Genomic DNA, 13,102 nt, shown 5'->3' with positions numbered 1-13,102 from the left:
TGTGTGTGTGTGTGTGTGTGTGTGTGTGTGTGTGTGTGTGTGTGCATAACTTTCCCATCTCTCTCAGGTCTCTAATTCCCCTCTATCACTGTTTTCCAGCTGCTCTCCGCCTTGCGGGGTCCTGAGTGCAAACGAGTCCCTCGGCCTCCGGTTGGCTACTCTGCCCTCCTTAACGAGCTCCATGGGAACGCCGAGCACCAATGAAAACACCGGTTGCTTAATTGTGTCATAAGTAGTCTGTCTGTCTGTCTGTCTGTCTGTCTGTCTGTCTGTCTGTCTGTCTGTCTGTCTGTCTGTCTGTCTGTCTATATCTATCTATATCTATCTATCTGCCGGTTTGTCTGTTTGTGTGTGTGTGTGTGCATGCGTCTGTCTGTCAGGCTGCTAGTGGTTTCGGCAAGTCAGATCACGACGCCATCTTCCTTTTACCACAATAAACAGTCAAGCGCATTCCTGTAGTATCGTGAGAGGTGAAGTGTTGGTCTGTAGAATCAGAGGAGACGCTTCCGCGACAACACAGATAACATTAACACTTTCCGTGCCAGCTGTGCCAGTCCTAGATACCCCGTTGAGTGCCAACGCTCTATTCAATGACAGAGCGCTCACATTTGTGAACGCATAAACTATATCTTAAATTATGGCTATGTGTCTAATACGACCGTCGCTTATCAATGACTTGTTTGCAGTCAACATTGTCGAAACGGATTGTTTTTTAATTGGTTCATTTCCGTTTTATACCATTTTGAAAAACGCTTGTTTTTCGAAACTTTCAGGGGGGAAAATATATTTTGCAGGAATCGCGCTTTACTGTAATACACAAAACACATTGTAATTTTTCGGCCTATTTATGAATAGTTTTCAAATAAACGCTAGATTATCGATAGTATATGTGTACTTATGCACACTATAGAAGCGGGCTGAAAGATCGATTATCTTATTTCCTGATCAGCACACACACACTCACAGCCACACACACACATATGGGACACGTTGATATGGCAATATCACCTCCTGGTTTGGGAATAGCACTGCACAAGACCGCAGCAGACTACAGAGAGTGGCCCGTTCAGCCGAACGCACAATTGGAGGGGGGCTTCCCACTCTCCAGGACATTTACAACAAGCAGTGCATGGGCAAGGCTAAGAGAATAATCAAAGACTCCAGCCACCCAAACAACTTCCTCTTTGAACTACTAAGGTCAGGCAAGCGATACCGGAGTCTCATGGCAAGCACAGAGAGACTCAAGGAGCTTCTATCCCCAGGCCATCAGGATGCTCAATGAACAATGAACAATAAGCAACCATCAACACACCCACAGCGCACATACATTCACTTAAATAAACAACACACTGTAGCACCCACTTTACCACTTTAGACGCACTTTACACTTTATATTATATTATTGGTAATAAATAAAGGAATATCTTATATCTAAGGAAATTGCACATCATTCTCATTCCTTATTGAACCGCCCTATTCCACCTCACCACTACAAGGTGGCATCACAAGCTAAGCTATACCTCATAATTTTGTACCAGCTGTACATACTGTATATATAAGATATATGTATTTTTTATATATACTTTTTTTTTTCACTACTTATCTTTGTGAAAGTTGCTTCTCAGCTCTGGTCCAGATGACAAAGCAGAGGAAAAGATTGGACATTGAGCATGACCTCAGAGTTGCTTTGTCTACCATCACCCCAGACTTTGAGACTTGTCAGGAGCAAACAACATCCCCAGTTATCCCATTAGTTCCCTGGGATGTTAAGCTAAGAAGTCTGCTAAGAAGGATATATTATTTATTATTATTATTATTATTATTATTATTATTATTATATTTCATTGTGTTGTTAGCCCTAGTTGCATCCCATTAGTTCCCCCAAACTTACTGTAGGTCTGTTATGTTAAGCTAAGAAGTCTGCTAAGAAGCATAATTAATTATTATTATTATATTTCATTGGGTTTTTAGCCCTAGTTGCACTTTTGTTGCAACCCCAGTTATCCCATTAGTTCCCCCAAACTTAGGTCTGTTATGTTAAGCTAAGAAATCTGCTAAGAAGCATAATTATTTATTATTATTTTATTTCATTGGGTTTTTAGTAAGGCTGTCAAAGTTAACGTGGTATTAACGCGTTATCGCCCGATTCTATTAACGCCACAATTTTTTTTAACTCACAATTAACTCTTTTAAGTTATTTTGTGCATCACTCTGTTTTGAATTTTATGCAAATTTGCAATGCATGGGGGTCATCCTTTTGTGTTAAATGGCTGCATAAAGCAAGCATTTGTTGACTCTCATGTTGATAAGAGTATTCAAACTTGGAACTTGAAAAATATCCGTTTAAGGTAGATACAAAAAAGTGATTAATCGTGAGTTAACTATGGACAATCATGCGATTAATCGTGATTAAATATTTTAATCGATTGACAGCACTAGTTTTTAGCCCTAGTTGCACTTTTGTTGCACTTTTTTGTGTTTATTTCATGTTTTTAACAGTGCATGAAAGATTGTGTATTACTGCAAAAAAAAAGTGAAATAAATCATAGTAGTTAAAAAAATTGGGTCGCGACTTAATGACTAAGGAAAATGTTGGGTCCCGAGGTTAGACCAGTTGAGAACCACTGATCTAGCACACTCTCAGGAGCACACAGAAAGAAATATTTCATGCAAAGTATTCTGTATGACAACTAATAAAGAAACTTGAAACTTGAACTTGTGTGTGTGCATCTGTCTGTGTGTGTGTATGCGTCTGCCTGTCTGTCTATCTGTGCATGCGTCTGTCTGTCTGTGTGTGTCTCTGTCTCTCTCTCTCTGTGTGTGTGTGTCTGTATGTGTGTGTGTGTGTGTGTGCGCCTGCATAACTTTCCCATCTCTCACGTCTAATTCTCTATCACTGTTTTCCAGCTGCTCTCCGCCTTGCGGGGTCCTGAGTGCAAACGAGTCCCTACTACTCTGCCCTCCTTAACGAGCTCCATGGGAACACCGAGCACCAATGCAAACGCCTGTCGCTTAATTGTGTCATAACTTATAAGTATTCCGTCTCGCGGAGACACAGCTGACATCACAAAAAAAAAAACATCAGTCTGTCTGTCTGTGTCACGACCATGTCGCGTTGATTGGTGCAACCTCTGTGCCTTTTTTTGGCCCCTGCCGCTACCTGTATCTGGGTAACTTCTACGGCGCTTCTCCTCCGGTGGTACTCTGCGCCGCTAGCTCTGCCGCCACCTCCGCCGTCATGGTTCAACCAACCGTACATACTGTGAGAATGTCATCTCCAGTGGGGGAAATTATGCTTATGTATCATTTACTCTAACGTATTAACTATATCGGCTGTACACTGCAACCCGTTGTATCTTCAGTGTTCCTATTCTTGTTGTATTGGACAGCTGAAATGCATAGTATTCCATTACCTCATCGCCAGGCAACAACAACAGGTGATTGTAATCAAACAGCAGGGTGATTACCATTAAATGACACCCGTGGTGAAGGAGCTGTGTTTATGGTATTGCACCAGACTGGTAGGAAAAGTCAGACGCATCATGATAATACTATGATCTCAATCCCCGCTCTCTCTTCTCCATCCTCCAATCGCGACGGTTGCTTCGAGGGAATCAACGGTTGTGTTTGGAGGATTAAGATAGGTCCATTGTTGCCATTGTTTTTTATTTTTGTGAGGATTGGTCCGATTCCGCACGCTTCAAGGTACCAATTACCTTCGCGCACCTGAAGTGAGTTCTAATCAGCTCGGTGGAGCCCTTATATACTCTGGTGTTCCTAACGTTCTGTGTTGGGTCGTTTTGGATTACCACTGGCTGCTGCTTGTTTCCTCCCGTGTTGTACCTCGTCTGTTTTTCTCCAGGACGTCTATGGAAGTCACCGCTGTTGCTTTTCTCTGCCATCCGTTGGATCTCTGCCTCATTGCAATTGCAACAGCAATTGCGCCTTGGTGAGTTTTGCAACGTACTTTTTTTGGATACTCTGTTTTTCTCGCATTTTCCTGGACTCGGGACCTTTCTGTTTTTTGTGTGTTTGGGTAACACTGAAGAGGAGCCGCTTGTTGTTGTTACTGACTCAGCTAAACAATTCTGGACTGCATTGTATTCCGTTCGCTCGTCTTGTTGACATTATCTCTCTTTTCCCGAGTGGATCGTCAAGTAGCTGCAGAGCCGCAGAGTCAGAGGCGCAACGCCACAGTGCCGTCTCTGCTCTGAAGACGAGCTGCAGAGCCGCAGACAACTGCCAAGAACATTTTCTCCCCTTGTGCTTTTTGTTGTTTTCGCTCATTTCTGTTTTGTAAATAAATACGCCCTGGTTTTTGGCTAACTCTGAACTACCTGTCTGTGCCGTGCTGTTGTGGTTGTTTACAAACCATAACATTACGACCCGACCATGTCGACCCCAGCCGACACAGACAGAGTTAGGGCAGCGTTGGCGGTCCAGATCGAGTTAACCAACAACCACACCCAACAGTTAGGGGCGGCTGCGGCTGCTGTGCAGGACCTCCGGGCCCAGGTCCAGCCTATTCAGGAGTCTCTTAACACTCTGGCCACCCAGCAGACAACCCAGGGTAATCAGCAGCCTGATATTCTGCACCAGCTACAGGCTCTCAGTGCAGCATTTAACACCCTGCTTTTAACCCCACCTGTGCCAGGAGCCCCAGCCAGATCACCACCCGCTGCCGCGACAGACCCCGCACCTCCCGACCTCGCACCTCGGGAGCCCCGTCTCTCCGAACCACGTTTGTTCGACGGTAACTTCGAGGATTGTGCCACATTCATCATGCAATGTGAGTTGGTTTTCCTTCATCAACCCAGCCGATTTACGTCAGAGTAGCTTACATGACTAACCTGCTCACAGGCCGAGCAGCACAGTGGGTTACTGCTTCCTGGTCTATGAGTGCTGATTTTTGTTTCTCTTACCCAGACTTCGTGGCAGAGCTCCGAAGGGTTTTCCACCACCCAGCTCGTGGCCAGGACCCAGGAGCTCGGTTGGGCACCTTCCGGCAGGGCAGTGGCAGTGTCACAGACTACGCGCTGGAGTTCAGACTGGCCGCAACCGAGAGCGGTTGGAACGATCGGGCGCTTCATCTCACCTTCCTGAGGGGGCTCAACGACGCGGTAAGGGACCAGCTCGCGACCCGAGAGGAGCCCGATTCTCTCGAGGGCCTAATCAGCCTCGCTATTCGCATCGACGGACGCCTCCGGGAGAGAAGGCGTGAGAGAGCCCGACTGGGACCCCCAGACGTTCCCCAGACCCCCCGTACTCGTGACAGTACTGCTGACCGTCCGAGCCCCTCACCCAGGCTACCGTCTTCACCAAACTGGACCTCCGGAGTGCCTACCATCTGGTCCGTATCCGAGAGGGCGATGAATGGAAGACCGCCTTCAAGACTCCCAGGGGTCATTACGAGTACCTGGTGATGCCGTTCGGCCTCACCAACGCTCCGGCGGTATTCCAGGCGCTCATGAACGACGTCCTCCGTGACATGCTCGAGGAGTTTGTGGTGGTATACCTGGACGACATCCTCATCTTCTCCAAGACCCTCGAGGAACACGTCCAGCATGTCCGCCGTGTGCTGGAGCGCCTCCTCCACAATCGGCTCTTCGTTAAGGCAGAGAAGTGCCGTTTCCACTCCGACTCCGTCGATTACCTAGGCTTCATCGTGGAGAGCGGCCTGACCCGAGCTGACTCTCGCAAGATCCGGGCCGTGGAGGAGTGGCCGGAACCCGCCTCTCGGAAGGAGCTACAGAGCTTCCTCGGGTTCGCAAACTTCTACCGGAGATTCATCCGGAACTACAGCCAGGTGGCGGAACCACTTACCAGGCTGACCTCTCCCTCCCTGCCGTTTGACTGGTCTCCAGCGGCCTGCGCTGCGTTCCGTTCCCTCAAGAAGAGGTTCACCACCGCCCCGGTCTTGCTCCACCCAGACCCCAAGAGGCAGTTCATTGTGGAGGTGGACGCCTCGGATACTGGACTAGGGGCTATCTTGTCTCAGCGGTCGGCGACGGACCAGAAGGTCCATCCGTGCGCTTTCTACTCATGTCGTTTCCTTCCTGCCGAGAGGAACTATGACATTGGCAATCGGGAGCTGCTGGCGGTAGTGGCTGCCTTGGAGGAGTGGCGTCATTGGCTGGAAGGGGCCGAGGAACCATTCACCATTTGGACGGACCATAAGAACTTGACGTACATCCGTGCATCCAAGCGCCTCAGCGGCCGGCAGGCAAGGTGGGCCAGCTTCCTCAGTCAGTTCGACTTCTCGCTGACCTTTCGCCCTGGGTCCCACAACACGAAGGCCGACTCTCTGTCCCGGTTACACTCCAAGGGGGCTCCAACCACTGAGGATCCGACTCCCATCCTCCCAGAGGCCAGGGTGGTGGGAATGGTCACCTTGGGCATTGAAACCGTGGTCAGGCGCGCCCTACGTTTCCATCCCGCTCCCAGCAACGTACCTGTTCGTCGCCTCTTCGTCCCCGACTCCCGGTCCCGGGTTCTCCAATGGGGCCATACCAGCCGGTTTGCCTGCCACCCCGGCGTTCATCGCACTTTCTCCTTCCTGGCTTGTCGATTCTGGTGGCCCACCATGAGGAACGATGTCAAGGAGTTTGTTCTGGCCTGCACGGTCTGCGCCCGCAGCAAGGCCTCCCACCAGGCACCCTCCGGGCTATTACAGCCACTTCCCATTCCGAGCCGCCCTTGGTCCCATGTGGCGCTGGACTTCGTCACGGGTCTTCCATCGTCCCAGGGAAACACGTGCCTTCTGACTGTGGTGGATCGGTTCAGCAAGGGGGTTCACCTCGTGGCCCTTCCCAAGCTTCCCTCAGCTTCCGAGACAGCGGACCTCCTGACAAGCCACGTGTTCCGCCTCCATGGTTTTCCCCAGGACGTCGTCTCGGACCGGGGTCCCCAGTTCACTTCCCAGGTATGGAGGGCCTTTTGCAAGGGATTGGGGGCAACTGTCAGTCTTTCGTCTGGTTATCATCCCCAGACCAACGGACAAACAGAGAGGATGAACCAGAGCGTGGAGTCTGCTCTCCGTTGTGTTGCCGCCGAGAGACCCGCTTCCTGGAGCCGGTTCCTTCCCTGGGTCGAGTACGCCATCAACTCCCTGGTCAGTTCCGCCACCGGCCTCTCGCCATTCGAGGTATCCCTGGGCTACCAACCCCCTCTTTTCCCTGCACAGGAGTCGGAAGTGGCAGTTCCCTCCGTGCAGGATCATCTCGACCGGTGTCGTCAGGTCTGGGAGATCACCAGGACTGCGCTGCTCCGGTCATCGGAGCGCGCCAGTCGTGGAGCTGACCGACGCCGGATCCCTGCGCCGACGTACCACCCTGGGCAGAGGGTATGGTTGTCCGCCAAGAATCTTCCGCTTCGATCCTCGGCCAAGAAGCTTAACCCCCGGTTCGTCGGCCCTTTTGAGATCCAGAAGGTGCTCAGTCCCGCAGCGGTGAGTCTTAAGCTTCCTGCATCCATGCGCATTCACCCCGTTTTCCATGTGTCCCGGGTTAAGCCTGTCTCTCTCAGTCCCCTGATGCCTCCTGCTCCAGATCCGCCTCCTCCTGAGATGGTGGACGGACACCCCCAGTGGAAGGTCCGTCAGCTCATGGACGTCCGACGGCGAGGACGGGGGTTCCAGTACCTGGTGGACTGGGAGGGATACGGTCCGGAAGAACGGAGCTGGGTCTCCCGCCAGCTCATCATGGACCCAGCCCTGATCACCGACTTCCATCGGTCCCATCCGGGGAGGCCGAGGCCGGGCAGGTCGCCGGGTGGCTCCCGTGGAGGGGGGGGTACTGTGAGGATTGGTCCGATTCCGCACGCTTCAACGTACCAATTACCTTCGGGCACCTGAAGTGAGTTCTAATCAGCTCGGTGGAGCCCTTATATACTCTGGTGTTCCTAACGTTCTGTGTCGGGTCGTTTTGGATTACCACTGGCTGCTGCTTGTTTCCTCCCGTGTTGTACCTCGTCTGTTTTTCTCCAGGACGTCTATGGAAGTCACCGCTGTTGCTTTTCTCTGCCATCTGTTGGATCTCTGCCTCATAGACCGCTTTGCGCAATTGCGCCTTGGTGAGTTTTGGAACTTACTTTTTTTGGATACTCTGTTTTTCTCGCATTTTCCTGGACTCGGGACCTTTCTGTTTTTGTGTGTTTGGGTAACACTGAAGAGGAGCCGCTTGTTGTTGTTACTGACTCAGCTAAACAATTCTGGACTGCATTGTATTCCGTTCGCTCGTCTTGTTGACATTATCTCTCTCTGTTTCCCCAGAGTGGATCGTCAAGTAGCTGCAGAGCCGCAGAGTCAGAGGCGCAACGCCACAGTGCCGTCTCTGCTCTGAAGACGAGCTGCAGAGCCGCAGACAACTCTGCCAAGAACATTTTCTCCCCTTGTGCTTTTTGTTGTTTTCGCTCATTTCTGTTTTGTAAATAAATACGCCCTGGTTTTTGGCTAACTCTGAACTTCCTGTCTGTGCCATGCTGTTGGGGTTGTTTACAAACCATAACAATTTTATTATTATAATTTTTTTATTGTTTGTGTAAAACTTATTGTGGGGATTGTATTGCATGTATTCTTGTGTTTTTATATTGTATGTTTTTATACTGTATGTGCTGGTACCAAGACAAATCCCAATCAACCATGTGTTGAAATGGCAATAAAGTTTTCTATTCTATTCTATTGGAAATGTATTGTAAGATGTGAGTGTTTTAACGTGGTTAACACATTGAGTGCCAGCAGGGGGCGCCAGAATTAGCGCTTGAATGCCAGCCTTTTTGGGCTGATTTGCCGATATTTCATGATTTTCGTCAAGCTATTTCTATATTCTATATTATGGCTATGTGTCTAATACGCCCGTCGCTTATCAATGACTTGCTTGCAGTCAACATGTACGAAACGGATTGTTTTTTCATCTGTACATTTCCGTTTTATACCGTTTTTGAAAATGTCCCAAAAAATTTCAAGATTATGTGATAATCGCCCTTTAGTGGAATACACAAAACACGGTCATTTTTCGGCCTATTTATGAATTGTTTTCAAATAAACGCTAGATTATCGATAGTATATGTGTACTTGTGCACGCTAGAGAAGCGGGCTGAAAAATCGATTATCTATTTCCTGGTCAGCACACACACACATACACACATAGGGGACACGTTGAGATATATGTGAAAAAGACTCTGATTACCCCAAGACTGATCAAATAGATTCCTTACCTCACATCAGATCTTCTGCAAAAAGATTATTCCAATTCCTGATTGCCATTCCAGATATCGATCGCGTTTATTGATCCAATGCTGGGTACTCGAAAAACACATAATCCACGCTGTTCTGAGGGTCGGCGATGACTGCAGTAGGCTCGGGTTACATGCCTGAGAAGTAAAATGTGGATTCCGGATTTTTCTTCTCATGCATTTTCATTCGGTCCAATCCAATGCGTGCATTACCATCCGGGAGACGATAGGGGGTGGTATTTCCCCTGTTCGAGCTCAGAGACAGTCCCAATGGTAACGTGAGGCTAGATTGATGAAAAATTAATGGAAATCGCTAATAAAAGCAACAACGATTAAATAGCGAGATTTCTCGTCCTTGGCACTCAACGCATGGCATGAACTAACGAGATTTCTCGTGGCTGGCACTCAAAGTGTTAAAGGGGAGGTTTTCCAGGAGCCCACAGTAAACAGCGGTTCACATGCGAGGACACTAAGGTGGGATGAGATAGTGTTACACACAAATAATGTCAGAATCACTGGGACGGCTTGTGCAGCTGTGGAACAAATTGCCAAACGCTTCGAAAATAATTTCAACATCGTTTGAAACCTGTACTAACACTGAGACCAGCGGGCTAGTTCAGACCACCCAAATCAGGATTTAAGACCAGATATTAATGACCCGATATATATATATTGGGGTAAGCTTAAAAAATAAAAAGGTATAGTGTATTAACTTTGCTCCGAGCCGTTAATATCCAGCTATTACTGATACAATTTAGACAAACCGCAGTGTATATTAGACCCAGAGAGTACATTCACACCAGGTGGTCCGGTATTAAATGTACTTCGATGTCGTCGCACTGGGACTTTCGTTTCAGAAGGTTTAGTAAACATGACAGTGTCGCTCTTTATTTGACTGCATGTTTACTGACTCGTACGTCGCGTTCAAAGAAGCACGGCGAGTGTCATGTGACCAAAGTGAATACATAGGTTTAGATTGAATATTTACATTGCAGTGGGTGGTTTTTTGTGGTTTGCCAGCCTCCACTGAAGTAGCATGTCTCTGTAATAACGGGGGGTCCCCTTATGACAGCACAAGTATAGATATAGATTGGATACTGATGTGCAGACGATTTACAAGAGAGAAAAGTTTTGGCATAGTTTGTTATTAGCTTTCAGCCAGTGCAAGATATACTGTACTGTACTGATCACTTGACCAGGCCTGTCAAGTGATCTTAAAAGCGGTCTATTCCAGTGTTGTCCATACTCACCATGTGCTGTATGTCCACAGAGGAGAGGAATCACCACACTACCCAGCCACCACAAAACTAAGGCCAAACAAACTAAAGGCAATAGCCTAACTAATCAAACTAAATCTTATTCAATTTAATTATTAAATGTTTTCCAAATTCAATCTTGGGACGAGTGCCCAATATGTTACGACCCTGGCTCAGAGGGAAGCAACATAAAGGGGCCACAGACACCAAAGGTCAAGTTTAAACCAAAAGGATATATTTATTATAATTACTAACACAAAGTTAATTGTGGTGGAAGGGGGGAAGACACTGCTCCCACAGTGTCTTCCAGCAGTAGAGTGGCAGTGTGTTTGAGCCCTGACAGGCAGCGTCCCAATTAGCAGCTGATTGCTGCAACACAGGAGACGGTCACAAGCAGCCTGGCGGCACATAACTGGCCATCCAAGTGCTTTTGTTTCTGAGAAATCGGCATTCCGTTATCATTAGTTAGCGACGCTGATGAGAGTCAACAGGGTTTTGGAATAGTTACTCTCGGAGTCGCTATAGCGAATCGTTGTGTTTTCATAGGTGTAGTAAAAGTAACAATAAATAATATAACTGTTTAGAATTACTTTTATGTGATTTTGAAGGTAATGGTGTCCATAACTCATTAATTTGCACCAGCATTGTTAACAGATGTAAACAGGAGCTTGGTGCCAATTTCCCGGGAACTGAAGCTCTGGCGTGGGGAAACTATGAATCTCCTGTAGAGGAGGCTTCGCTTGGTCATAAACAGGACATAGGCTTGTAAAAAAAATCCAGAATCTTCCCCCTCGAATAGGAAAATCAATCCGTTTTCCCTCGATCCCCCCGACAAAGACGACATGCGAGCTTGAGATACGAGGTTCCTGCAGGACACTGCGGCGATCTATCAACACGTGTGTCTCAAACCCGAGGACAACCCCTTCCCGGAGAGAATGATTCAGTGTGTCCCCCCGTTGTCTCCCAGGTCGAGGCGGCCTGGAGCAGGGAGGCCCCCCCCCCCGCTGTGCGGAGCGTCCACTACGCCACTCTGCTGCAGGACGTCTTCAGCGCCCTCCCCGTCAGCGGCGACCCGACACAGTAGCCTGGACGGATGGAGAGACGCGGGGAGAGAGAGAGAGACAGCTGACTTCGACTCTCACACACACACACACACACACACACACACACACACTCTGTGTATTTTCTTCTCACAAATAAAATAACAAGGATTTCATTTTCAAGCTAACATCTGTGTTTTGATTTTTGTTTCGTTTGGGAAATGTGTAAAACAAAGGCACTTAAGCGCGGTATGTGAAAAGTCCAGGAGGGACGGTTTTGTGTGTGTGTGCATGCCTGCGCATACACATACACACACGTGCGTGTCTGTGTATCTGTGCGCTCGCATGAATTGCCATGAAAACCTCGGAGACAGTGTAAAAGATATGAGGCGTTAAAGCAAAACCATATTTCAGCTGCATGCCGACAGGCACGCACATACGTTATGATTACAGAGCGTTGCGCCGTGTCCTCCAGCGCTGCGCTAAGTTGATAAGAGAGGAAATTGCCTTCGGAACGGGACGATTGCGTCGGGGTGAGTCCACTGACGAGGTAGGAGCCCGTCCTCGCTGTCAGTCCGTGGGCCTGGAGAGCACAGCCACAGATAAGGAAGCCCGACACCGTAACCCCAGGACGTCTGTCTGTACCTGACAGTCTGGGAAAGAAGAGGGAATGTAGACTGGATGGATATAACCTGATTGCGTACTGTTGCTCATAACCCTCCCGCCCCCCCCCCCCCCCCCCCCCTTCTCTCGCTCTCATTCACACACTCGCTCAGCGGTTAGAGAAGCGGGCTTGTGGCCTGGGAAGGCCGCTGATTGGATCCCGCTGACCGGTAGGAAAAATGTGGTGGTGGGGGAAGGGGCTAGTGCCCCCCCCCCATGCAATACCCAGCGTTGGAAGTGCCCTTGTAGAGCAGGGCACTTAATCCCCGGGGTGCAGGACTGTGGCCGCCGACTGCCCCCAAATAGTGAGGACGGGTCAAAGGCAGAGGACGTAAAAATTTACTTGGCAAATAAAATATTCGATTCTATTCTGCCATTCTTTGAGACTGTCCATGTGGGGTTACGCTGTAGTTTTCCGATGGCAATTGTGATGGTTATATTATGCAACCATATTTAGACAATGGAAAGTGTGTGTGTGAGAGAGAGAGAGAAAGAGAGACATGAAGTGATGGATGAAGCTGAGAATTCACTTGAGGTAGGGTCAGTTCATGGGCACTGGGGGCTTCACCACTGGTCTCAAGTATTTCACAGAGTGTGTGTGTTTGTGTGTGTGTGTGGTGTCGGGGTATAAAAAGACAGGTTGTTCAGGTTGGGGCACCGCTGTAATCAGTGCCGCCATCTCAAATGCTGGTCTGGGGATAAGTCAAACATGCAGTAATCAACCACCCCAATCCCCCCTTTGTAACTGACACACACACACACACATCCCAACACCTCTGTCTGTCTCTGTCCCCCCCTCTCTCCCTCTCTGTCCCTCTCTCTCTCCCTCTCTCTCACCCCCGGCACCTCCGCCCCTTCACGCGGAGCACGGAAAGAGTGCATGACATCACCCCGGGGCATTATCAGGTCCTC

The 13,102-nt window shown here is 48.8% G+C and overlaps 1 protein-coding gene across 1 annotated transcript in view; it reads left to right on the top strand.

The window, feature by feature from the left end:
- Positions 1-11,482, top strand: part of efhc2 (EF-hand domain (C-terminal) containing 2) — a gene marked incomplete at its 5' end in the record, with an annotated part of 45,722 nt that extends 34,240 nt beyond the window's left edge. Inside the window, 2 exon segments of the mRNA XM_084311468.1 lie at positions 100-212; positions 11,455-11,482. Coding sequence (XP_084167594.1) covers positions 100-204 — 105 coding nt within the window. The 3' untranslated portion in view covers positions 205-212; positions 11,455-11,482.
- Between the last annotated feature and the right edge of the window lie 1,620 nt (positions 11,483-13,102).

The sequence above is a fragment of the Notolepis coatsorum genome, assembly GCF_963971535.1.
Source record: "Notolepis coatsorum genome assembly, chromosome: 3".
Lineage (NCBI taxonomy): Eukaryota > Metazoa > Chordata > Actinopteri > Aulopiformes > Paralepididae > Notolepis > Notolepis coatsorum.
The sequence above is the reverse complement of the archived record's forward strand: the minus strand, read 5'-3'. Positions and strand labels throughout refer to the sequence as shown.